The sequence below is a fragment of the Schistocerca nitens genome, chromosome 6 (assembly GCF_023898315.1).
Source record: "Schistocerca nitens isolate TAMUIC-IGC-003100 chromosome 6, iqSchNite1.1, whole genome shotgun sequence".
Lineage (NCBI taxonomy): Eukaryota > Metazoa > Arthropoda > Insecta > Orthoptera > Acrididae > Schistocerca > Schistocerca nitens.
In genome coordinates this window covers 117,811,547-117,839,117 of record NC_064619.1, presented here as the reverse complement: position 1 = coordinate 117,839,117, position 27,571 = coordinate 117,811,547, and the positions used below count along the sequence as shown (strand labels likewise).

The following is a 27,571-nucleotide window of genomic DNA, read 5'->3' as shown; positions in this document are numbered from 1 at the left end:
AACGTGCTGGAAAGGTAGGGCGACCGCGTACGGCAACCACAGAGGGCAACGCGCAGCTAGTGCAGCAGGTGATCCGACAGCGGCCTCGGGTTTCCGTTCGCCGTGTTGCAGCTGCGGTCCAAATGACGCCAACGTCCACGTATCGTCTCATGCGCCAGAGTTTACACCTCTATCCATACAAAATTCAAATGCGGCAACCCCTCAGCGCCGCTACCATTGCTGCACGAGAGACATTCGCTAACGATATAGTGCACAGGATTGATGACGGCGATATGCATGTGGGCAGCATTTGGTTTACTGACGAAGCTTCTTTTTACCTGGACGGCTTCGTCAATAAACAGAACTGGTGCATATGGGGAACCGAAAAGCCCCATGTTGCAGTCCCATCGTCCCTGCATCCTCAAAAAGTACTGGTCTGGGCCGCCACGTCTTCCAAAGGAATCATTGGCCCATTTTTCAGATCCGAAACGATTACTGCATCACGCTATCTGGACATTCTTCGTGAATTTGTGGCAGTACAAACTGCCTTAGACGACACTGCGAACACCTCGTGGTTTATGCAAGATGGTGCCCGGCCACATCGCACGGCCGACGTCTTTAATTTCCTGAATGAATATTTCGATGATCGTGTGATTGCTTTGGGCTATCCGAAACATACAGGAGGCGGCGTGGATTGGCCTCCCTATTCGCCAGACATGAACCCCTGTGACTTCTTTCTGTGGGGACACTTGAAAGACCAGGTGTACCGCCAGAATCCAGAAACAATTGAACAGCTGAAGCAGTACATCTCATCTGCATGTGAAGCCATTCCGCCAGACACGTTGTCAAAGGTTTCGGGTGATTTCATTCAGAGACTACGCCATATTATTGCTACGCATGGTGAATATGTGGAAAATATCGTACTATAGAGTTTCCCAGGCTGCAGCGCCATCTGTTGTTGAAAATTGTAACTACTGTAATTTCGAAAGTTTGTCTGCCTGAAAATGTACTGTTGTCCCAAGCATATTGCAACAAACGGTGTATTTCTATCGCTGCTCGTTTAGTTTTTATTGCCGTTTCAAATATACCGGTCATTTTTGAAACACCCTGTAAATGCATTCCAACTACTATTACCGGCGCCACTGTCCTAGCATGTGTTATAAAAAAATAAGGTGACCTGCCTACTGGAAACATGGAGTTGTTTCAGAAAAGCATTAGAAAGTGACTGGTCCCAGTACCATGCAAAGCATCCGATGTGCATTGTTCTTCTTTTGCTCTAAATATTTCTTTGAATGATACTGCACAACGTAGACCCTGGACACTGTAATACATAGAGCACTGTTTTCGTGTTTGCAGACAGTGGGGTCTGGCGTGGATGGTGGCGGCACTGGTAGCCGTCATAGCTTTCATCTGCGTCACGTGCATCACAATCTGCTACATCTGCTGTGGACGACGAGGTAAGTCAACAGCCTGAGCGGGAACTGCCTTCTTACGTCGGCTAAAAGCAACCCCAACAGCAACAGCTTCCCATACGGACTACACTCAAACACACTCATGAACAACTGACTTAGACATACCACCATTTATACGAATACTCACCGATTTTATAAGTACGTGGGTTGGAACTTAAATAGTGGCAACTATTTATTCACAAGGGATATAAAAGAGTTACATGTTTGCACCTGTTACTGTCCTTCAAAGTAGTCACCAGCATTGTGCAGAACCCGTTGCCAGCGATGTGGAAGGCGTAGTATTCCGTCAGCAGAGCCTGTTCTGATGATGGTGCGTATGGAGCGGTCTACTGCCTGTCGAATATCTGGAACAGTTCTGAATCGAATGCGACGAAGTGGTTCCTTCATTTTCGGAATCAAATCAACGTGACAAGGACTTAAGTCCGGGGAGTATGGTGGATGGTACAGTACTTCAGATTAGATTAGATTAGATTAATTATTCATTCCATAGACCCATAAAAGAGGGAATCCTCCTGGATGTGGAACATGCCAGATAAACACATTACAAAAATGTAATTAGAAAAACTTGAGTTTCATTAATTTTAATGATCCTCAGTCGATAAACAGTAAAATTATGAACATGGATTAAATTTAAACTTCTAATATTTACAAGTTTAATACTTACATCTGCTTTCATTAAATCCATTATTCAGATCTTTGCTAGTTTCTTGGCTATTACAACCAAGTATTGTCAAAAATTAAAATAAATTATTCATTTCAGTGATCCTCAGTTAACAACAGTCAGATTATGTACAAGATTTAAAATTAAACTTCCACTATTTACAGACTTAAGACTTACATCTGCTTTCCATACATCCATCATTCACACAGTAGGTAGTTACTTGGCTGTTACAACCAAGTATTGTCAAAAATTAAAGTATAATATATTTTCATTAAAATGGTCTACTGCACTTGTTGAGAAACTCATGGATGGAATAGAAGGAGTTGGCCACCAAAAATTCTTTTAAATTATGTTCAAATTGTGCCTTTTCTCAAACTCAACTCTTAATGATTGCTGGTAACTTATTGAAAATATGTGTTGCTGAATACTGGACTCCTTTCTGGGCAAGAGCAAGTGATTTTAAATATTTATGTATATTTTTTTTATTCCTAGTATTGATACTATGTACTAAGCAGTTAGTTGGAAAAAGAGATGTATTATTTACAACAAACTTCATTAAGGAATAAATATACTGAGAAGCTGTGGTTAATATGCCCAATTCTTTGAATAGGTTTCGACATGATGTTCTTGGATTTACACTACTCATTACTCTTATTATACACTTCTGTACTTCTAAAAATTTTTTCCCTGTTTGTGGAGTTACCCCAAAATATGATACCATATGACATAATGGAGTGAAAATAAGCAAAATATGCCAGTTTTTTTATATTTATGTCTCCTATGTCTGACATCATTAGCATTGCAAACACTGACTTGTTTAGGCGCTTTAGCAGTTCGTTAGTATATTGCTCTCAACTGTACTTATTGTCAAGTTGTAATCCCAAGAAGTTTACACTCTCAACTTCTCCTATTTCCATGTCATCATATTTTATACACGCACCAGAAGGAAATCTCTTGGAAGTTCTGAACTGCATATAGTGGGTCTTTTCAAAGTTTAATTACAGTCAATTGGCTATGAACCACTTATTAATGTCAGTAAAAATTTGATTAGCTACCCTTTCTAAATTTATATTTGATTTACTATTTATTGCAATGTTTGTATCATCTGCAAATAAGACAAACTTGGCATCTGGTAATGTAACAGATGACAGGTCATTAATATACACAAGAAACAGCAATGGACCTAGTATGGAACCTTGGGGAACACCACATGTAATTTCTTCCCAGTCAGATGATGCCTGATTGCCTACTACTGAAGTGTTACGTAATGACACCCTTTGTTTTCTATTAGTAAGATATGACTGAAACCACTTTGCAGCACTACCAGTGACGCCATAATATTTTAATTTACTTAAAAGAATTCTGTGATTCACACGGTCAAACGCCTTTGACAGGTCACAGAATATGCCAGTTGCCTCTAATTTGTTGTCCAATGAATTAAGGACATTTTCGCTGTAAGTATAAATAGCTTGCTCAATATCAGAACCCTTAAGAAACCCAAACTGTGATTTTGACAGTATGTTGTTTTCACTAAGGTGCTTAAGTAGATGCTTGAACATAACCTTTTCAAAGATTTTTGAAAAAGCTGGCAAAAGTGAGATCGGTCGGTAATTTGACAGCATTTCTTTGTCCTCTTGTGGAGAGGTATAACTTCAGCATATTTAAGCCAGTCCGGGAATGTTCCTGTGACAAGTGATTGATTACACAAATAACTTAAGATATGACTAAGCTCACATGAACACTCTTTTATTAACTTTGTTGATATACTATCATAACCACTAGAATGCTTTGATTTCAAGGACTTTATGATGGATTCTATTTCTTTGGGTGAAGTAAGTGTCAATTCCATTTTACTGAGATTGCTTGTGTGCACTGGTCTCAGAAATTCTATTGCATTATATACTGAACCTGACAACCCCATGCTATCAGTAACAGAGACAAAATACTTGTTTGAATGGTTTGCAACACAACATGCGTTTTTTACCAGGGTTTCATTTATTTTTAGAGCTATTTGTTCCTCCTCACTTCTGGTCCTACCTGTCTCTGACTTAACTATATCCCATCGACCGAACAGAGCAGCCTCAGCTTGCGCTGTATGCACCGGCGCATTATTGTGCAAAATGATTGGTGGGTTACGCGGAAAGCGTCGCAGAGCTGCTCGCAGGTGATGCTCCAAAAAACGAACAGTAATATTCTGCATTGACGGTCTGCTGTGGAGGAATGTAATGCGTTAGGATAACACCATCACATTCGTATACGAGAATCACTATAACCTTTACAATACTGGGGCTCCGACGCTCTTTCGACTTTCACGGCGGCCCATAATGCTTTGCGAAAGAAGCGGCGACAGTTTCTGCGCAACCCACCCATCATTTTGCACGACAATGCGCGGGCGCATAAGCGCAAGCTGTGACTGCTCTGTTCGGTCGATGGGACTGGGAAGTACTGTACCATCCACCATACTCCTTGTCACTTTGATTTGATTCCGAAGATGAAGGAACCACTTCGTGGCATTCGCTTCAGAACTGCTACAGAGATTCGACAGGCAGTAGACAGCTCCATTCGCACCATCAACAGAACAGGCTCTGTTAACGGTATACTACGCCTTCCACATCGCTGGCAACGGGTTCTGCATAACGCTGGTGACTACTTTGAAGGACAGTAACAGGTGCAAACATGTAACTCTTTTATATCCGTTGTGAATAAATAGTTGCCACTATTTAAGTTCCAACCCTCGTATTAAATGAGAAACAAGCACTGGTTGTTATTTTCTGTAACCTATCGAAATCATTTGACTGTGAGGATCATCCTATGAGGTCTTGTGGAACTAGTGGAACAGCCAACTACTGGGTAATATCATATCTAATCAAAAGAATGTAAGATGTTGCACTTGATAATCCAGCCTTTGTAAGTGTGGAGGATTACTCGGACTGGGGAGAAATCACGGTTCCACAAGGATCAGTCTTACATCCACTATTGTTTTATATATGTTGACGACAGGGTAATATCATATCTAATCAAAAGAATGTAAGAAGTTGCACTTGATAATCCAGCTTGTGTAAGTGGGGAGGATTACTCGGACTGGGGAGAAATCACGGTTCCACAAGGATCAGTCTTACATCCACTATTGTTTTATATATGTTGACGACCTTCCATGTAATATAAAACGATCAGAATTAGTTTCTTCGCAGATGACACGAGTACTGTAACCAACCCAAAAGTACCTACAGCAACAGGAGAAATGGCTGGTCTTTTAGAAGTATTTCCTTCACACAATCGCTCAGCCAAATCATACTAGCTGCACCATCAAATCGATGGATGCGTAGAATCTTCATTTCTAATGTGAATCTTAGAAAAATATCTTTAGTGGTAGTTCCCAGCGTTTGTGCGCCGCAGTCCCGCGGACTGTATAAAACCAGAAAAAGGTCTTTTATTTCGAATATCTCAGGATTGACGCGGCACATAAGGGGCAATCAAAAAGTTTCCATTCGAAGGCTGTACAATTCAGAATCTGAATTCCAATGGAGCAAAATCGCCAAGAGCAATGAGGCAATCATCCCGCCGACGAACCAGGCTGAAGATGTCCGTTTGGTAAAACGCTGTGTCCATTCCCTTGCTTGCTTGTTGCATGGCCTCGTCCGACATTGGTCGTCGATGCATCAAGGCCTTTTCTAAGGGACCGAAGGCGTGATAATTGCGTGGGGAGAGATCAGGACCATAGGGCGATTTCTCGAGTGTCTTCCACTCTAGTTGGCGTAATTTTTGCGTTATAACATCTGCGATAAGGGAACGTGCGTTATCATGAAGCCGCACGGAACTTGGCGCACCATTCCACAACGATGATTTTCTACAGACAGGCTGCCCCAAACCCATTCTTAATCCTCCAACAGATGTCTACAGGTGTTTGCCCTTCGGCAGCCAAGATAGAAATAACAGCACGTTGGTCCTGTTTGGACAGATTTGACAATAACGGTTCCACAGTTCACCTTTCTGCATTCATCGCATGCACGCCCGAAAGACGTTCAAATGCTTCAAATGGCTCTGAGCACTGTGGGATTTAACACTGAGGTCATCAGTCCCCCAGACTTAGAACTGCTTAAACCTAACTAACCTAAGGACAACACACACATCCATGCCCGAGGCAGGATTCGAACCTGCGACCGTAGCAGCAGCGCGGTTCCCGACTCAGGCGCCTAAGGCCGCTCGGTCACAGCGGCAGGCCCGAAAGGCGCTAATGCTGTACTGATCCCTTGTCTACATGCTGATGCATAAACACTGACGAGCCAAAACGTTATGACCATCTGCTCAATAGCTTTTATGCCAGTCTTTGGAACGAAATACATCGCTGATTCTGCGTATCAGGCATCTGACTGTTTGTCAGTACGTTTGTAGAGATACGAGGGCCACTCCAAAAGAAATGCACACTATTTTTGTAAAAATACCGTTTTCATTCTGCATGTGTGAAAGTTTTACAGTGTGTAGATACATCCTTCCCGCTTGTTTTCAAACTTAGTTCAACCTGTTCCCGTGAGTGGCGCCGTCACAGCATGTCTTCAAGATGGCTGCTACACTTGACGTTCGTCAGAAGCAACGTGCTGTCATAGAATTCCTGTGCTGTGAAAACGAGACAGTGGGAAACATCCACAAGAGGTTGGAAAAGGTGTATGGAGATGCTGCTGTCGATCGCAGTACAGTTAGTCGGTGGGCAAGCAGGTTACGTGATGAGAGCAGGCACAGCAATCTTGAGGATTGTCCTCGCAGCGGCAAGCCCCGTATTGCACACACTCCACACAATGTGCAGAGAGTTAACGAATTGGTGATTGCTGACAGACGCATCACAGTGAACGAATTGTCACGCTATGTTGGGATAGGGGAAGGAAGTGTTTGCAGAATACTGAAAGTGTTGGCGTTAAAAAAGGTTTGTGCCAGGTGGGTTCCCAGGATGTTGACAGTGGCTCACAAAGAAACAAGAAAAACGGTATGCAGCGAACTTTTGGAACAGTACGAGAATGGTGGAGATGAATTTCTTGGAAGAATTGTGACAGGTGATGAAACATGGCTCCATCATTTTTCACCAGAGGCGAAGAGGCAATCGGCCCGCATCTCGTGGTCGTGCGGTAGCGTTCTCGCTTCCCATGCCCGGGTTCCCGGGTTCGATTCCCGGCGGGGTCAGGGATTTTCTCTGCCTCGTGATGGCTGGGTGTTGTGTGCTGTCCTTAGGTTAGTTAGGTTTAAGTAGTTCTAAGTTCTAGGGGACTTATGACCACAGCAGTTGAGTCCCATAGTGCTCAGAGCCATTTGAACCATTTTTTTTTGAAGAGGCAATCAATGGAGTGGCATCATGCAAATTCACCCAAGAAAAAAAAATTCAAAACCACACCTTCTTCTGGAAAAGTCATGGCTACAGTGTTTTTTCGATTCCGAAGGACTCTTGCTTGTGGGCTTCATGCCAAGTGGAACCACCATAAATTCTGTTGCATATGTGACGACACTGAAGAAACTTCAAGCTCGACCGAGTCGTGTTCGACCACATCGGCAAAAGCAGGATACTTTGCTGTTGCACGACAATGCACGGCCACATGTCAGTCAAAAAGCCAGGGAAGCGATCACAAAACTCGGATGGACAACACTGAAACACCCGCCCTACAGTCCTCACCTGGCTCCATGTGACTATCATCTCTTTGGGAAACTGAAAGACTCTCTTCGTGGAACAAGGTTTGAAGATGATGACTCCCTTGCGCACGGTGCCAAACAGTGGCTCCAACAGGCTCGCCCAGAATTTTACTGTGCGGGTATACAGGCGCTGGTTCCAAGAAGGCGTAAGGCAGTTGAGAGGGATGGAAATTATATGGAGAAATGAAAATATTGTTCCTAAAGGATCTATCTATACACTGTAAAACTTTCAAACATGTAGAATAAAAGATGAATTTAAAAAAAATAGTGTGCATATGTTTTGGAGTGACCCTCGTGTGTGGCACTAGATATCTACACACAGGTCATGTAATTCGCGTAAATAACGGGCCGCTGGTCTGTGCACGCGCTGATGGGACCCGGTAGAGACCCAGATGAGTTCCATAGGATTTACACCAGGCGATTCGTTCGCCGAGACACCAAACTAAGTTCACCGTAATTTTCCTCCGACCACTGTAGCACGGTTATGTCTCCGAGACACGGACAATTATACTGCTGAAAGATGACATCGCCGTCGGGAAAGGCATCAAGCATAAAGGGATGCAGGTGGCACGGTGTCTTCGATTACTACCGCAGATCCCATGCAAGCGCAGGAGAATGTCTCCCTTAGCATAATACTACTCCGAGCATAATTATTTTCAGCTGTAGTGGCTATGTTTGTGAACCGTGACTGTGTCGGATAATTATTTATTTCAAGTTTCTGCTAACAGTCACTTTTTATTTTATGCTTAATCTAACATAATGCAACGCTCTTCGAACGTGTTTTGTTCATCTTCAGGCGTTTATACGTACATACATACATAGACAAATGTTACTTAAAAATAAACAGTCTTAAATTAGATTAATCTAGAACAGTTTTTTACTGTAGCTGCTGGTGTGGCATTTGGGTGGAAAGAGGGGGGCAGTGTATGACTATAAATCGAAATCAGTGATGTCTTCTGCTGGTTTTCTTCCTTGTGGTTGATTATGTATATCACAGCCTGTATAGGATGCAGATAGATTTGCATCAGTTATGTGTTACGAAAATAGTGTGAAAGGCTTTTATATGACAGTTGATCACTTACAATTTCATAATCTTGCTGCTTCACTCGCATTACTGGTGTAATGGCCACACCAGCAGCTACAGTAAAAAACAATGGACAAAGTGTTCTAGATTAATCTAGTTTAAGACTGTTTATTTTTAAGTAACATTTCTCTAAGTATGTATGTATGTATGTATAAACGCCTGAAGATGAACAAAACATGTTCGAAACGCGTTGCATTATGTTAGATTAAGCATAAAATAAAAAGTGACTGTCAGTAGAAACTTGAAATAAATAACTACTCCAAGCAGCCTGTGTCCGTGGTGTGCTGCTCGGTTCGAGCCCTCGTTCACTTCGATGACGGCGTTTGTGGAGACGACCATCGACCTAGTATAGCAAAAATGTGATTCACCCGAAGAGCCGACACGTTTCCGTTGATAGACGGTCAAGTACTGTCCCGTGCCCAATGCAGTCGTAATTGACGATGTTGTTGGGTCAACATGTGAACACGGAGGGGTGGTCTGCTGTGGAGTTCCACGTTCAACAATATACGATGAACAGTCTGCTCTGAAACACTTGTGCGTGCACCAGTATTATGTTCTTTCCACAGAGAAGCCACAGATCACCATCTGTCCTACTCTACAGAGCAGACATGCCTCCGATCCCGATTTTCTGTGAAGAGTCATGAACGTCCAGCCATTTAACGCCTAATGGTAGCTTCTCTGTCCTACGAGGTGCATTCAAGTTCTAAGGCCTCCGATTTTTTTTCTAATTAACTACTCACCCGAAATCGATGAAACTGGCGTTACTTCTCGACGTAATCGCCCTGCAGACGTACACATTTTTCACAACGCTGACGCCATGATTCCATGGCAACGGCGAAGGCTTCTTTAGGAGTCTGTTTTGACCACTGGAAAATCGCTGAGGCAATAGCAGCACGGCTGGTGAATGTGCGCCCACGGAGATTGTCTTTCATTGTTGGAAAAAGCCAAAAGTCACTAGGAGCCAGGTCAGGTGAGTAGGGAGCGTGAGGAATCACTTCAAAGTTGTTATCACGAAGAAACTGTTGCGTGACGTTAGCTCGATGTGCGGGTGCGTTGTCTTGGTGAAACAGCACACACACAGCCCTTCCCGGACGTTTTTGTTGCAGTGCAGGAAGGAATTTGTTCTTCAAAACATTTTCGTAGGATGCACCTGTTACCGTAGTGCCCTTTGGAACGCAATGGGTATGGATTACGCCCTCGCTGTCCCAGAACATGGACACCGTCATTTTTTCAGCACTGGCGGTTACCCGAAATTTTTTTAGTGATGGTGAATCTGTGTGCTTCCATTGAGCTGACTGGCGCTTTGTTTCTGGATTGAAAAATGGCATCCACGTCTCATCCATTGTCACAACCGACGAAAAGAAAGTCCCATTCGTGCTGTCGTTGCGCGTCAACATTGCTTGGCAACATGGCACACGGGCAGCCCTGTGGTCGTCCGTCAGCATTCGTGGCACCCACCAGGATGACACTTTTCGCATTTTCAGGTCGTCATGCAGGATTGTGTGCACAGAACCCACAGAAATGCCAACTCTGGAGGCGATCTGTTAAACAGTCATTTGGCGATCCCCCAAAACAATTCTCTCCACTTTCTCGATCGTGTCATCAGACCGGCTTGTGTGAGCCCGAGGTTGTTTCGGTTTCTTGTCACATGATGCTCTGCCTTCATTAAACTGTCGCACCCACGAACACACTTTAGACACATCCATAACTCCATCAACACATGTCTCCTTCAACTGTTGATGAATTTCAATTGGTTTCACACCATGCAAATTCAGAAAACGAATGATTGCACGCTGTTCAAGTAAGGAAAACGTCGCCATTTTAAGTATTTAAAACAGTTCTCATTCTCGCTGCTGGCAGTAAAATTCCATCTGCCATACGGTGCTGCCATCTCTGGGACGTATTGACAATGAACGTGGCCTCACTTTAAAACAATGCGCATGTTTCTATCTCTTTCCAGTCTGGAGAAAAAAAATCGGAGGCCTTAGAACTTGAATGCACCTCGTACCTCTTTCAGCAGATGCTCACGACAATAGCACGTGAACACGATCGACCAGCTTCGCCATTTTCGAGACACTTATTTACAGGTTCTGCGTAATAATAATCTGCCCTTTCTCAAAGTCGCTTATCTAAATGGATTTCTCCATTTGCAGCCTACATCTTGTCTAGGGTGATATCTGGCCCATGTGAGCGGACGATTTGGATGGGATTCGGTTAATGAAAAGTGGACATACAATTCAAAGTTTATTTCCCCAAAACAATTAATTAATTGTAATAAATTACACTGTGGCTTAAAAATTACAGTGACACAAACAAATCAAGCTGCTTACAGTATGAGGTAATAAACATGTTACATACCACAGGTAAACAGAAACTTCAAAACTGTTTACAATTTGATACATTAACAAATAATCGTTGTGCATTAAACTACATACTTTCACCTAATACAGTTAAATTTTTAAATGTGAAGCACAAATATATAATTTAGAATGAAATTTTCAGTTGAAGTTACTCCTTCCTATACCTTCTTTAAAAGAGTGATAAAATTTTCAACAGGTATCTCAATTAAAAATGCCCTAAAATCCTTAACACAACAACACGTACATGACTAAATATACGTACGGCAAGGCCCAACATCAACAGCGCAAAACACATTCAAACTTTCGCCAACATGGGCCGCTTGCCGGTCAAAACATATTACGACTACAGCAGCGGGCAAACTTACATATGTAATAACACAGGCCACCTAGCAGTCTTGCCAAAATCAGTTTACACGAAAGAGTAAGAAGGGGGGGGAGGGGTAAACACAATAAATACCCTACGCAAGTGCTCTTGCCAAACCTACTACTAAAAATACAGTATAAAAAAGCTCTCAATTAATGACCAATTCGGGGTAGCCCCTCCTATATTGCACCTGAGCGCTAGTAGCCAAAATAAGGTACCAAGGTCTGACATCATCTTAGGGCTAACTGGCACAACAACTAAATAAGAGTAAAAGAACAAGCAAATGCCAATGCCCAAGAATTTAAATAGGATTAAGTACACACGAGGCTAAAATCAATTGCTAGCACCTTGGACATCGTCTTAGGCTTAATTGACACTACAACTAAATAAAGGTAAAAAAACAGACAAATGACAATGCCCAGCAATTTAAATGAAATAAGTAAACACAAGGCTAAAAGCAATTGCTAGCAACTTAACAAGCACACATAAAAATATCAGACTGCTGCCACATCACAACGGAACAGGCGCGCGCACAGTCCCCAGCAAGCCAGAAAAGCAATAACACACACTCCAGCAACAGAGCCAGCCTGACCACAGTAATTTCAACTCAGAATCAGGGCGCGTGAACACACCGGGTCCACGCAAAACACACACTGCTAAATAATTCCCACCAACAGATACGGCTGCCCACCCGGGCGGGAAAACAGGGGCGACGACCGGGTACACACCAGCAGAAAACTCGACACCCAGACTCCGGCTAAAACGGAATCACGCAGAAAATATAAACAACAGCTGACGTAAGGTGAAGTAAGGTGAGACGAACCCCGCCACGCAGACCGGATAGAGCAAACACACAGAAAGCCTGCCCTGCAGTCCTTACAACTCCTGGGTGCGGAAACCCAAGCGATAACGTGGCACCCTTTTCAGAGGCTAAGAACCTCGAGCGATCCCGTGCGAGAATCCATCAGTTGTCCACTACACATCATCAACACGCCACACTGCCCAATGCCCAAATCAACGAGGCCCGCCAACAACGAGACCACACCTCCGTGCCGGGGCGGAAGGCGAAATACCACCAGCTCGGTGCGAATTCAACTGCCGAGCCGAGCGCGCGCGCCCCCCGCGAAAAACGCTCCAGAGGGCAGCAGCCGCCTCAGCGCCTGCGCAGGCCGAACCAGACGGAAACAGAAATACAAGTCGCTATCGATAGTGCCGGATACGCAACGCGCCAGAGAAATGGCACACCATGTACTTTTGTTACCACGTCACGTACCCGCAGCACCACCAGGTGGCATCCAATGTGGCGGTGGGCTGTGATCATAACTAAACAACCCGCATCGGAATCATGCTATGTTGATTACACGCTGCAGCAACGCCCTCAAAGGCAAACTTTTAGATTGTCCTTCATAAAACAGGAGTCATCTGCTCGTGGTGAGAAACTTCCGTCGTTGATTCTACCATTATTGTGGAAAATAGAAATGTTTTTATTAGTTGCACATTGCCTCACTGGATCGCGTAAGCCATAATGTCCTGTATTTCGTGTTGTGTCGTTAGTATCATACAAATGTCGCAACACTTCAGCCGGATCTTTAAAAAAATGGTTCAAATGGCTCTGAGCACTATGGGACTCAACATCTTAGGTCATAAGTCCCCTAGAACTTAGAACTATTTAAACCTAACTAACCTAAGGACATCACACACACCCATGCCCGAGGCAGGATTCGAACCTGCGACCATAGCAGTCCCGCAGTTCCGAACTGCAGCGCCAGAACCGCTAGACCACCGCGGCCGGCCCGGATCTTTAGTTTTGGTACACCGTCATTCCTCTCATTGAGAGCTGTGTTTCTTGTTCGACCTGGAACCTGAGTGAACTGATGGTCACTAGTAAAGCAGTTGTAGCTCTCTTGTGAACGGCCAGCATAGGCCACGTGACTGGGCCGATAGCAGGCGTGCTACTTTCACTTTGCTGAATAATTCCGACAGACTCTCGATGAAAGAGACTCTCCTCGTTTTTTATTTTGAATTTTTCTGTACTTTTTTCTAGTTACAGAACCCTTTTTTTAAAGCCGTTTCTTTCTGTGGTCTTCTATTGCTCGCCATGTGGATAGACCCGAGGTAGTCATAGCTGAGAACACCCTCGCGCTTTTACTCGTAGCGTCAGCACGGATAAGACACAAATCATTACGACTTGGAAGATCTTCCATCCCTTCACAGAAACTTCTGACAGCACAGTAGAATGTGGTTGGAGTTATGGGATGTTAAACATTGTCTGACATACAGTAGCTTCAAGGATACGACAGTTTGATTCAGTAATAATGCAGAAACTGTTATCAGTCAATTTGCTAATTGCCTATTTTTGATGTGCAGTATAATTTTTAGCATTGGGTCTGTCTGTAAACCGTGTAAGTGAACTGTTTGGAAGGCCAGAATTCCTCTCTGCCCCCCGCCCCCCTCTTCCCAGTAATTGAAATTAGTTAGTGACCCCTCCGATCGCCCCCCCCCCCCCTCTTCCTTCCAGTTGACACACCCTTGCTGACGGACCAATATAGAAAAAAATGGCTCTGAGCACTATGGGACTTAACTTCTGAGGTCATCAGTCCCCTAGAACTTAGAACTATTTAAACCTAACAAACCTAAGGACATCACACACATCCATGCCCGAGGCTGGATTCGAACCTGCGACCGTAGCGGTCGCGCGGTTCCAGACTGTAGCGTCTAGAACCGCTCGGCCACCCCGGCCGGCACCAATATAGAGTTTAAACCAAATATGTGGAAAGTATAATTCGGGTGGGAGGTGCTTCTGTGATGTTTTGGGGATGTTTTTCGTACCATGACTTGGATCCACTGCAACATGAATAGTTTCAACGTTCTCAGTGACCACTTGTTTCCCTTTCTTCTACGTCTTCACAGTGAGTGAACAGTGGACACTCCCGTCTTCCAAGATGGCAACACCTGTGGTCTCACAGATGCAGGCATACATTTTCCGTTTGACGAACACACAGGAACCCTATCACATATCTAGTGGCCAGCTAAATCAATGGATCTTAATCCCAAGGAAAATGTTTGGGACTATTTGGAACAGTGTGTGAAATGTACCATTCAGCATACCCCCAATGTGGTACATGAATGGGATCTAATCATCAGTGGGAGGCTTCAAATGGACACAGCATACCTGAAGAGACTTTCGGACTTTCTTCCTTGTGGAATTGTCATGATTATCAAGATTAGAGGGGGCGCTACATGGTATAAGCGTGGTGTCTCCTGGAAGGTGGCTAATTTTTGTTCAGTGTGCTTATGAGGGACCACATTTCATCACACACAAACATCCCCCACACGAGAATACTTTCACCATCTGCATGGACGATGTCACGTTGGTAAGCTCACCTGATTTTCTACATACTCGTACCCCCTGTGGTCAGCTTGTGCCAAAATACAGGGTGTCTCAAACCTTTTGAATCAAATTGGAAAAGGTGATAGTGAATCCACAACTGATAACATTGAGATAGGGAATCAATCGTCAGAAATGCAAATTTATTCTGTTATGGACATACGCAGTGTACACTACATAACAACGACGTAGCTCATAGTAATTGTTCATGGAGACTAGCAAGCAGGGTCTTGGAAGCGGGGCTCAAAATCCGTTGGTCCCAGTGGTTGCACATGTTCTTTATGGCAGAGGTGTAATACCTGTTCCACCAGTACTCTCACACTGTATCCCTCAAAGCGTCCATTTCATGAGCAAGTTGATGGGTGCTTATTGTTGGATGGTCGGCCACACGATCTAACATCATTTCTTTACAGTCTCGGTATTCGGACATGTCTTTGGGTGGAACCTTGGCGATCTCTCTGTGGCGTGAACGACCGCGTCTCTCAGAAGTTGGTATTCATAGAGAAAAATTCTTCCAATTAGAACGCTGCCTGTTGGGAAACAGTTCTCTGTACATTCGTCCAGCCTTACGGGCTCTACATACGTTAAGTGCATTTGTGTCAATTCTCTTGACCTGTAACATTCCATCTTTGAATACACGTCATGCACTGTACACAGTAATGTACGTCAGCACGGACACATCACAAACTATCTGATGCAATGGACAACTGACGCTGGGGATGGTGATATGCATACAACACAGGTTGATGCGCCGGTGCATTGCATGCGATCGTCACATGACACACATGCTATGAGCTAAGACATGTACAGTATGTCTGTTTGGTGGTCAGGCGTGTATGCTGTTTATCACTCCCTGCCTGTTCCGGGATCTTTGCTGGAGTGACGCAGAACTGCATGTTCTGTTGCAATACATGGTTTGAGACTAAAAAGTGCGCGTCATTTATGACGGCGGCCGAGTTTCGGTTCGTTCTGCGCATCTGACGTCACAAAACACAGTCAACCAATAAACAGAGAATGACGTTGCCAGAGCTCGACTGCAGTGCAGAGCACGGCCGAGTGTCTTCAGTTTTAGAAACGTTCAGTCATAAATAAAGTAATTGAACAAAAGCAATGTCTTGATAGCAGACTTTCTTTTATAGAAAGTTTGGAAAAAGCATTCTTTATACCAATTGCTTCATGTTCTATTAATTAAACCAAACAAGCAATAAGCTTCCTAATTCAGGCGATAGCAAGGAAAGGTGTTTGTATCATTCTCACTAACCGCTTTTTTGCAATAAAGAACAGCGGTAATTGTTATTTCCTATTGTACTTCGACGAAACGTGAGTAATTCATACTCATACCAATAGTGTTTGTCGGTATTTTGCGTGATATTTTAAAGTCCTCCGGGGGAAGACTTAAATGACGAGCTACGTTAGCGTAATGGTTAAAGTTGTATGGCTGCTGAGCCTAAGATTTAGAGTTCAAACCTTATTCGACACTTAATATTTTCTTTATTTATAAACAATATCGAAGTGTCTTACTTCATAAATTTTATTCGTTTGAATGTAATTTTTTGAATTTTCTAGTGGCAACTAAAATCGATCTTATGGAAAGTATATGCTATGGACTTTTACCTCTGAAAACTCTTCAAAATTCCGTGCAATGGTTTGCTACATCTAATGGTGCACAATAACTGCGTTGAATATCGAAACAAAATTAAGTCATTTATGGGAGGAAGGTATCAGTCAAGAAGATGTGTAAAAATCAAATTTTTGGGCCAAATAGTTTTTATGAAATCGAATGATAAAGTGTGTCAAAGCAGTCGAAATACCATGTGTCTGCACAGGCGAGCAATGCAATGCTGACAAAATCGCACACATCGCGGAATGCGGGGAGCACGTCTCTGTAGTAGCGAAAGGGTTAATGCGGCCATGGTGGCTTTACTTCATAAACTGCACGCTCCCCCCTAAACGTAAGTTTGCGAACTCTACTATGGCGCTGCTTCTCTTGGCGCGTACAACTGGCAACGCAGCAATCTTCCGCGTCTGGGCGGGCATGCGCGAACCGCCAAGATAAAAGAATTGAACTATAGTGGTCGTCGCTTTGAAAAATTAGTGTGATCTACGTTGTTTTTATGCGGTGTAAGCTGGTATGTCTCTAACACAATAAATATGCATTTCCGACCACTGGTCCTTTATCTCAATAGAATCAGTTGTGGACTCACTATCACCTGCTTCAATATGACCCAAAAGGTTTGAGACACTGTGTATACTGTGACTCGTCAGTTCAAGTTAGAGCCTCCAATGGTAGTGTTCCTTGCCCTCCGACGTAAGTGAGCTGAGACACTGTCTAGGGCAGCAACTTCTATACACGGTAGTGTGGAGGTAGACTGCTGATTGATATCCAGCATTGTACTGACAGATGGTTTGCTGCATTGTGGACCGTCTATCCGTTGTTAGTGGTCAGTGGTGATCTCTTTCTTTTACAGGCTGTTTCCTGTGGCAGTTGAGTCTGGCGGCAGGTGTTGTGACCTAGCTTGGTGCTTACGATGTACCCTTAACACTGTGGGAAGTGGAATGCCTTATGGCTATACGAAATTGTTGATGGGGCGTCCCACACATTACACATTCACAGCAGGAGCGCTGACGTCGCTCACTTTGTCCACTGAGCGATCAGTGCAGTGCAGTAGTCGCTTACACGCCAGTCACGTGACACGATGCACTGTTCCGTTCTTCGAGGCGACAGCAGCTCCCCCTTTCCCGACACTGCCGCTTTTAGTTGTCTAGTTCTTTCTGAGGGTATTCATCTCCAGAATGAGATTTTCACTCTGCAGCGGAGTGTGCGCTGATATGAAACTTCCTTGCAGATTAAAACTGAGTGCCGGACCGAGACTCGAACTCGGGACCTTTGCCTTTCGCAGGCAAGTGCTCTACCAACTGAGCTACCCAAGCACGAATCACGCCCCGTTCTCACAGCTTTACTTCTGCCAGTACCTCGTCTCCTACCTTCCAAACTTTACAGTTTTAATCTGCCAGGAAGTTTCATATCAGCGCACACTCCGCTGCAGAGAGAAAATCTCATTCTGGAAACGTCCCATAGGCTGTGGCTACGCCATGTCTCCGCAATATCCTTTCTTGCAGGAGTGCTAGTTCTGCAGGTTTGCAGGAGAGCTTCTGTAAAGTTTGGAAGGTAGGAGCGAGGTACTGGCAGAAGTAAAGCTGTAAGGACGGGGCCTGAGCCGTGCTTAGGTAGCTCAGTTGGCAGAGCACTTGCCCGTGAAAGGTAAAGGTCCCGAGTTCGAGTCTCGGTCCGGCACACAATTTTAATCTACCAGGAAGTTTCGGTATTCATCTCTTCAGATATACCACTCTCGCTCAAAAGTCTCCTACTCACTCATTTATTCGCCTCTCTCTTTTCTAGACATAACGTGAGTGTAGAGGTCAGGCACGCAGAACAGCAGGTTATGAATAAATTTTCCATGTAGGTGGAAAGCTCAGCCGGCCGTTGTGGCCGAGCAGTTCTAGGCGCTTCAGTCTGGAACCGCGCGACCGCTATGGTCGCAGGTTCGAATCCTGCCTCGGTCGCGAATGTGTGTGGTGTCCTTAGGTTAGTTAGGTTTAAGTAGTTCTAAGTTCTAGGGGACTGATGACCTCAGATGTTAAGTTCCATAGTGCTCAGAGCCATTTGGAAAGCTCTCATAAACAGGATGCAAGGAGAAAATGCTTTTTACAACAGTTTTTTCCTTTTTTTGTCGTGTCATTCTTTTGTGGCTTTGGTGGTCTGGCAGTGGTCCAAACTAACGATCTTCAGACAAAAATAAATAAATAAATAAAATAAAATAAAATACAAAATGCAAAAGGTGACAGTAACAATTTTGAAGAAAGCAGTCGTTTAAAATTATTTCCAATGATGTTTCACATTGCTGTTATTAGAACTACACGTTATCACGAATGTCTTTGTGTAAAACGATCATAATAAGATATTTTTAAAAGAAGCACTGCACTATATCAATTTGAAAGACCTGTACTGCATAAGAATAAATTAGGAGAGGGAAGATTGATAGGTTCTGTACTGCTATAACATGTGAGGTACGTGAGGACAGGGGGGAGGGGTTGGATGTGGGGTTAGTTGCAATGAGCTGGAGTCTGTGGTGGGACAGAGCAGCAAGGGGAGGGACGTTGATTCATGGGAACCGAATGGGAAGGAAAGGTCAAAAGTGGTAGGGAGGTCTGATGTGAAAGGGGGTGCGAAAGGGTGCATTAAAACCGTGGAGAAGGACAGATAATGATGTAGATTTCGTGGCCTGAGACTGGGAATCTATGGGAGAGTTTCTCGAGTGTGAGAGAGCGTAAGGCCACAGATTTGTTTAAATAAATGTGCAGCATAGTATCAGATTTGGCGGTCAGGCGGCAAACAACAGATTTGTTGGCGTCTAGTTCCTGTGGTGCGCTCGATGTATATGATTTAGAATGTGGACATAAACGGAGGCTTTAATGAGCTGGTAATAGTATAGGCAACGGCATATGAATAAGAAAAGCAATGGAGAGTGCATAACATTTGAGGATTTGGAGGGAGCGATAGGAATTTGGTGGACCGGCAATCCAGGTAATGTTGGTGTAGGAGAGGATACGACATATTAACGCCTTGCAGATGTCAGGGATGGTGGAGGGATGCAAGCCTCATATTCAGCATGTTAGTAGTTTTTAGTTATTGTTAACATGTGTAGGTTCTATCTCGATTTACGATCAAGTGTTATTCTGAAGTATTTTTGTGCGGTAAGAATGGAGTTTTGTGGCTGTAAGCCGCAGGTGCTTCTTCATAAAAAAATTTCATGGATTTCTGGAATTAGTTACACCAGAAGTTGAACTGGCTGAGATGGACCTGGAGAAAATGTACAACTATAAATGCATATTAGCATCCGTGAGCAGAAGGTATCTCGTTAGAACACAGTAACATCATATTGGGGAGGGCGACGGTTCAAATCCATCCGACTCTCCTGATTTAGATTTTCGCGATTTCCCTAAAATACTGTAGCCAAATACTGCGATGGTTACTTTGTAGAGAGCACAGCTGACTTCTTTCCCCATCCTTGTAACATTTCGAGTATGTGCTCTCACTCTAATGACCTCGATGTCAGTTATAAACAGAGCAATATTCACTGCCAACATGTCATTGAAGCAATGTATAATAATTGTCATACGCAATTTTTGCCTACGTAGCCGCAGTGCAGCAAGTCCTCTGTTACACTTGCGAACTCGTGTGCTTGCTCTCCTTCCTAAGCTACTACAGCCCACCAGCACCAGACAACAGGTTCGAGTGAAGAGTTTTCGGTTAATCGGGTAGCGGTGGAGACTCAGTGTCTAGTCTCCGAGCCTACGGAGACAGTGAGTTCGGAGTTGACTTTGGCGAATTCAAAGCGAGTTTACAGACCTCATTGCCGATCTCTACGTAGCAGGTTCAAAATGGCTCTGAGCACTATGGGACTTAACTTCTGAGGTCATCAGTCCCCTAGAACTTAGAACTACTTAAACCTAACTAACCTAAGGACATCACACACATCCATGCCCGAGGCAGGATTCGAACCTGCGACCGTAGCGTTCGCGCGATTCCAGACTGTAGCGCCTAGAACCGCTCGGCCACCCCGGCCGGCTACGTAGCAGTAACTAACACTACTACAATACTAGGTACATGCAATTGTAAAATAATTCTGGGCCTCAGTAGCAACCAAGGTGGAGACCTGCTCCAACCTTGGTGTAAAACTTTACAGCCAGCCACAGCCATCTCTAACAGGCAATCATTCACGCGAATCCCATAGGGCGTCGTTGTTCGGTGTCGAGTATGACAGAGCCTCCGCACCGGCGGCCGAGCAACGGTATGGTATGCAGATGTGTATGGCGTGGGCAGCGTTTTGTAGTCATGGTGCACCATGGGGAAACGCCGCCTGTTGTGAAGTAGCTGCCCACTAGCCTCAGCACAAAGGCTTGACACGGAGAGATGTCAATGAGCAGCGAATTCAAGAGAACTATATCGTGGCAGGAGTGTAGTTGTACACTACTGGCCGTTAAAATTGCTACACCAAGAAGAAATGCAGATGATAAACGGGTATTCATTGGACAAATATATTATACTATAACTGACATGTGATTACATTGTCACGCAATTTGGGTGCATAGATCCTGAGAAATCAGTACCCAGAAAAACAACCTCTGGCGGTAATAAAGGCCTTGATACGCCTGGGCATTGAGTCAAAGCTTGGATGGCGAGTACAGGTACAGCTGCCCATGCAGCTTCAACACGATGCCAGAGTTCATCAAGAGTAGTGACTGACGTATTGTGACGAGCCAGTTGCTCGGCCACCATTGACCAGACGTTTACAATTTGTGAAAGATCTGGAGAATGTGCTGGCCAGGGCAGCAATCGAACATTTTCTGTATCCAGAAAGGCCCGTACAGGACCTGCAACATGAGGTCGTGCATTGTCCTGCTGAAATGTAGGGTTTCGCAGCGATGGAATGAAGAGTAGAGCCAAGGGTCGTAACACATCTGAAATGTAACGTCCACTGTACAAAGTGTCGTCAATGCGAACAAGACGTGACCGAGAAGTGAAACTAATGGCACCCCATACCATCACGCCGGGTGATACGCCAGTATGGCTATGACGAATACACGCTTCCAATGTGCGTTCACTGCGATGTTGCCAAACACGGATGCGACCATCATGATGCTGTAAACAGAACCTGGATTCATCCGAAAAAATAACGTTTTCTCATTGGTGCATCCAGGTTCGTCGTTGAGTACACAATCGCAGGCGCTCCTGTCTGTGATGCAGCGTCAAGGGTAACCGCAGCCATGGTCTCCGAGCTGATAGTCCATGCTGCTGCAAACGTCGTTGAACCGTTCGTGGAGATGGTTGTTGTCTTGCAAACGTCCCCATCCGTTGACTCAGGGATTTGGTCGTGGCTGCACGATCCGTTACAGCCATGCGGATAAGATGCCTATCATCTCGACTGCTAGCGATACGAGGCCGTTGGGATCCAGCACGGCGTTCCGTATTACCCTCCTGAACCCACCGATTCCGTATTCTGCTAACAGTCATTGGATCTCGATCAACGCGAGTAGCAATGTTGCGATACGATAAATCGCAATCGAGATAGGCTACAATCCGAACTTTATCAAAGTCGGAAACGTGATGGTACGCATTTCTGCTCCTTACACGAGGCATCACAACAACATTTCACCAGGCAACGCTGGTCAACTGCTGTTTGTGTATGAGAAATCGGTTGGAAACTTTCCTTACGTCAGCACGTTGTAGGTGTCGCCACCGGCGCCAACCTTGTGTGAATGCTCTGAAAAACCAATCATTTGCATATCACTGCATTTTCTTCCTGTCGGTTAAATTTCGCGTCTGTAGCAAGTCATCTTCGTGGTGCAGCAATTTTAATGGCCAGTAGTGTAGATGTACGAGGGTTGCCCAGAAAGTAATGCACCACATTTTTTTTCTCAGTCGAAAACAATGCTACGAATGCGAAACGTTACGTTTGTATTATTTGAAGTCTCCTGAGTGAGCAATCCAAGTTTCCGTCACTTACGGCAGTTAATGTAGTTGCAAGACAGATCCAAAATGGTGTCTGTAGGTGATGCTCGTTATAAGCAACGAGCCGTCATTGAATTTCTCACTGCAGAGAGAAACTGTGGGGAACATTTACAAACACTTATGCAAAGTCTATGTAGCATCTGCTGTCGACAGAAGTACAGTTAGTCTCTGGGCACGGAGGGTGATGTCATCTGATGGCGATTCGGCCGAGCTCCACGACTTGCAGCAGTCTTGGGAGACCATCCACGGCTGTCCGACCTGACGTGTTGCAGCGAGCTGGTGTTGTCATTCGCGAGGACAGGCGCATCACGACTCGGCGGTTGGTGCTGCATCAGTCAATCAGCAAAGGACGTTCACACAGTGAAGCACTGGCTCCGCCACCAGGACTAGGATTGGTACCGACAGGGCATACACGCCCTTGTTTCATGCTGTAAGAAGGCCATAGAACGGGATGGAGATTACGTGGAAAAATAGGGTGTGTGGATAAAACACCATTCTTTCGTGTGCGTAATTCTCATTACCTTCAATAAAGAACTGTTGAAGAAACAAATGTGATGCATTACTTACTGGGCAACCCTCATAGAATCACTATAAAGCAGGAGGTAAAGGGTACTTTTTAAGGTGAGGTATATTACGGTTCCTTCACGTGTCATTCACGGATAGGGCTTAGGAAGAATGATTGCTTATACGAGGTGTGGCTAGAAAAAAACCGGACTAGTACTGGTGAAACAATAAAACGAATGCAATAAGGCTGAAAGTCGCGTGGCCTGTCACGTGACTCTCGCTCCGCCTACTGCTCGAGTTTCATATGCCTCCTGCACTCAGTCTGCCCGTGGCGTCTGTTTTAAGTAGTTGACGTTTTGTCTGTGCGTCGGAAAATGTTGAGTGTACAGAAAGAACAGCGTGTTAACATCAAATTTTGTTTCAAACTAGGAAAATCTGCAAGTGAAACGTTTGTAATGTTACAACAAGTGTACGGCGATGATTGTTTATCGCGAACACAAGTGTTTGAGTGGTTTAAACGATTTAAAGATGGCCGCGAAGACACCAGTGATGACACTCGCACTGGCAGACCATTGTCAGCAAAAACTGATGCAAACATTGAAAAAATCGGTAAACTTGTTCGACAAGATCGCCGTTTAGCAATCAGAGCAGTGTCTGAGTTAACAGGAGTTGACAAGGAAAGTGTTAGGCAGATTCTTCATGAAAGTTTCAACAGGAACAAAGTGTGTTCAAAAATGGTTCCAAAGTGTCTCACAATTGAACAGAAGGAACGCCGAAGAATGATTTGTTCTGACATCCTGGAAAACATTGAAAGTGATCCCACCTTCTTACAAAATGTTATTACTTGCGATGAATCGTGGTTTTTTACTTACGATCCCGAAACTAAACGCCAATCGGTGCATTGGAAAACTCCTGGTTCTCCATGACAAAAAAAAACACGAATGTCAAAATCGAAATTCAAGGCAATGATGATTGTTTTTTTTGACATCAAAGGGATTGTGCACATTGATTGGGTACCAGAGGGACAAACAGTGAATCAGCATTACTACATTAGCGTCCTGGCTACCCTACGTGAGCGAGTACGGAGAAAACGGAACGATTTGTGGAGAAAAAAGTCATGGATCCTTCACCAAGACAATGCCCCAGCTCACAGTGCGTTGTCAGTGAAGACGTTTTTGGCAAAACACAACATTCCCATCTTAGATCATCCACCCTACTCACCTGATCTGGCCCCCTGTGACTTTTTTCTTTTCCCTAAAGTCAAGTCAGCTTTGAAAGGAACTGGATTTGAGACTGTTGAAGCAGTAAAAGGAAAAGCGACGGAAGTAATGTATGGACTTACCGAAAATGATCTGCAGCATTGCTATGAACAGTGGAAAATTCGTATGGAGCGGTGTAGAGACCGAGGAGGAGAGTACATTGAAGGAGATAACATGAAATTGTAAATAATTGTAAATAAATGTTTTTTCCAGCATCAGTCCGGTTTTTTTCTAGCCGCACCTCGTATTACCGTGTGAGCCCATATTTATTTAACTTAATCTGCGCGATCTGTATGGGATGTTTGTGAAAGGGCTGAGGAATGTAGCAGTTCCTGTCTGAAAGACGATTCTAGATATTTTCTAAGCCTGTTGTCGTGAAATGTAAGGCATCTTTCCTCGAGTGTATGCCAGTTAACATTTTGCAACATTTGTGTTACCTGCTCTCGCCAAATAAGCCTCTGACCAGTCCGCCCACCCTTTTTCGTACACACTTCTTATCCTCTGCTACTCCGACCTGATACGGGTTCCACACTCTTGTGCAGTTTTGTAGCGTCGGTGTACGAACATTTCGAATTCTCTCTCTTTTGTAGACGGACTGCAGTTTCTCAGTACCCTACGAATGACCCATAGCCTGTGGTTAACTTCGCCCACAACTGAGTCCATGCAGTCGTTCCACTTCATATCTCTACACAAAATTACTCCCAAATATTTGTACGACATGAATGATTCGAGTTGTGACTCAGTAATCCTACAGTCGAAGGCCACCACAGATTTACGTTTCGCGAATTCCTCTAGTACGCATTTCCCTGCGTTAGGTACTGTCAGAGACAGCAAAGGACTTGGAAGAGCAGTTGAACGGAATGTATGGTGTCTTGAAGGGAGGATATAAGATGAACATCAACAAAAGCAAAACGAGGATAATGGAATGTAATCGAATTAAGTCGGGTGATGTTGATGGTATTAGATTAGGAAATGAGACACTTAAAGTAGTAAAGGAGTTTTGCTATTTGGGGAGCAAAATAACTGATGATGGTCGAAGTAGAGAGGATATAAAATGTAGACTGGCAATGGCAAGGAAAGCGTTTCTGAAGAAGAGAAATTTGTTAACATCGAGTATAGATTTAAGTGTCAGGAAGTCATTTCTGAAAGTATTTGTATGGAGTGTAGCCATGTATGGAAGTGAAACATGGACGGTAAATAGTTTGGACAAGAAGAGAATAGAAGCTTTCGAAATGTGGTGCTACAGAAGAATGCTGAAGATTAGATGTGTAGATCACATAACTAATGAGGAGGTATTGAATAGGATTGGGGAGAAGAGAAGTTTGTGGCACAACTTGACCAGAAGAAGGGATCGGTTGGTAGGACATGTTCTGAGGCATCAAGGGATCACCAATTTAGTATTGGAGGGCATCGTGGAGGGTAAAAATCGTAGGGGGAGACCAAGAGATGAATACACTAAGCAGATTCAGAAGGATGTAGGTTGCAGTAGGTACTGGGAGATGAAGAAGCTTGCACAGGATAGAGTAGCATGGAGAGCTGCATCAAACCAGTCTCAGGACTGAAGACCACAACAACAACACAGGTACTAGTATGTAGTTTCTCCATCATGCTGATATTTCGTCGAGATCTAGCTGGATATCACGGCAAATAATACCTCATAGACTACTGCATCATACCCGAAGAGCTTAATATTGCAACTACACTGCCTGACAGTAAGAGTGAAGCAACGAGAAAGCATGGTCGATGTCAATGGAACTTCACACACATACTCATAATCGGCAGGTATGTAAATGGTTAAAACTTCAATTTTCTGTGACAGGTACTACGGCCACAAGACTACAATTGTACTGTTCGTGTTTAGTGTTGTTACCAGGCCCGCTAGGGTGCATAATAGTTGTGCGCAGCGGCAGATGTCGAATGATCACTGTGAAGGACACAAAGACGGCCCGTACTCGTTTGAGACAACGTTATCAGCACCTGACAATTTGGGAGAGGCCACATTGTGAGTTTTCTTTTCGCCAGCTGGTCGAATCGTTCAATACTCAGCATTCAGATGCGACAGCCGCTCAGTGTTGAACTGCATGGGAACTCGACGTAAAGCATATCTGTCGCAAGGTTCCTGTCAACGAAGTGTGGTCATCACAAGAGACGATAACCATATTGTGTACCAGGTACATCATAACTCGTTCACATCTGCACTCGGAGTCCCAGAATTCCCTTCAACATTCCGTGTCATCCCGCTCCAAATAGTCGGAACCCAGCAACAGCCGGACTATGGAATTATCATCCCATACACAGAGTGTCATTAACACCACAACAAAAACGTCCATGAATCATGGACTGCTAATGAATGGCGTCGCACTGTGTTCAGCGATGAAACACGTAGTGATTCATGGAACTCCAATAGGACAACAGCAAGCCATGGACGTCCTGCGACTTCATGCTTTCTCTCTAGTGCTACTGTATCGTGATACCATTTTTCAACAGGACAATGCTCGACCGCACATGGCACTTGTGTCTATGAACTGACAGCCTGATGTAGAGATACTTTCGTGGGCAACAAGATCTGTTCGCTATAGACCACGCGTATGACCGGCTCTGACTTCAGCTTCGTCCCAGACGACTCCAGGGTATCAAGAACCAGTCACAGAAGTTGTGGACCAGCTTCCTTCAGGAGAGGATACAGCAGCCTTATGACACCCTTTCCAACCGAATCAGCGCATGCATCCAGACCAGAAGGGGTGCAACGCCGTACTGATAAGTGCAGTCATATTGCCAAGATCTTTGCAAATTTGCTATTGTAATCAATGAAACAACATTATATACTCTATCAACCCATGACACGTCAATTCGTTCCCTCGTCCTCTTCTGGGTGCTTCAGTTTCTTTGTCAGTCAGTGTAACAATACCCGCGAAGTCATTAATGTGTAACATGAATAGAAATGAATTGTACTGGGTGATCAAAAAGTCAGTATAAATTTGAAATTTTAATAAACCACCGAATAATGTAGATAGAGAGGTAAAAATTGACACGCATGCTTTGAATGGGGTTTTATTAGAACCAAAGAAAAAAAAACAAAGTTCACAAAATGTCCGACAGATGGCGCTCGACAGCAAAACGTCAGTGACTGCTCATGACAATCGTGTATAAAAGGAGCTGTAATGAGAGACAGAATCAGATGCGCCAGCAGTCGCAGCATGTTGACGTTACCTGAAAAGGCGCTTTTAGTGAAGCTGTATTACCAGAATGGGGAA

At 44.3% G+C, this 27,571-nt stretch overlaps 1 protein-coding gene across 1 annotated transcript in view; it reads left to right on the top strand.

Annotated features, from left to right (window-relative positions):
* The window catches only part of LOC126262866 (uncharacterized), a 91,033-nt gene that overhangs the window by 49,486 nt on the left and 13,976 nt on the right, over positions 1 to 27,571 (top strand). Inside the window, exon 3 of the mRNA XM_049959734.1 lies at positions 1,336 to 1,436. Within this exon, the coding sequence (XP_049815691.1) occupies positions 1,336 to 1,436 (101 nt within the window). The remainder of the gene's footprint in view (positions 1 to 1,335; positions 1,437 to 27,571) is intronic.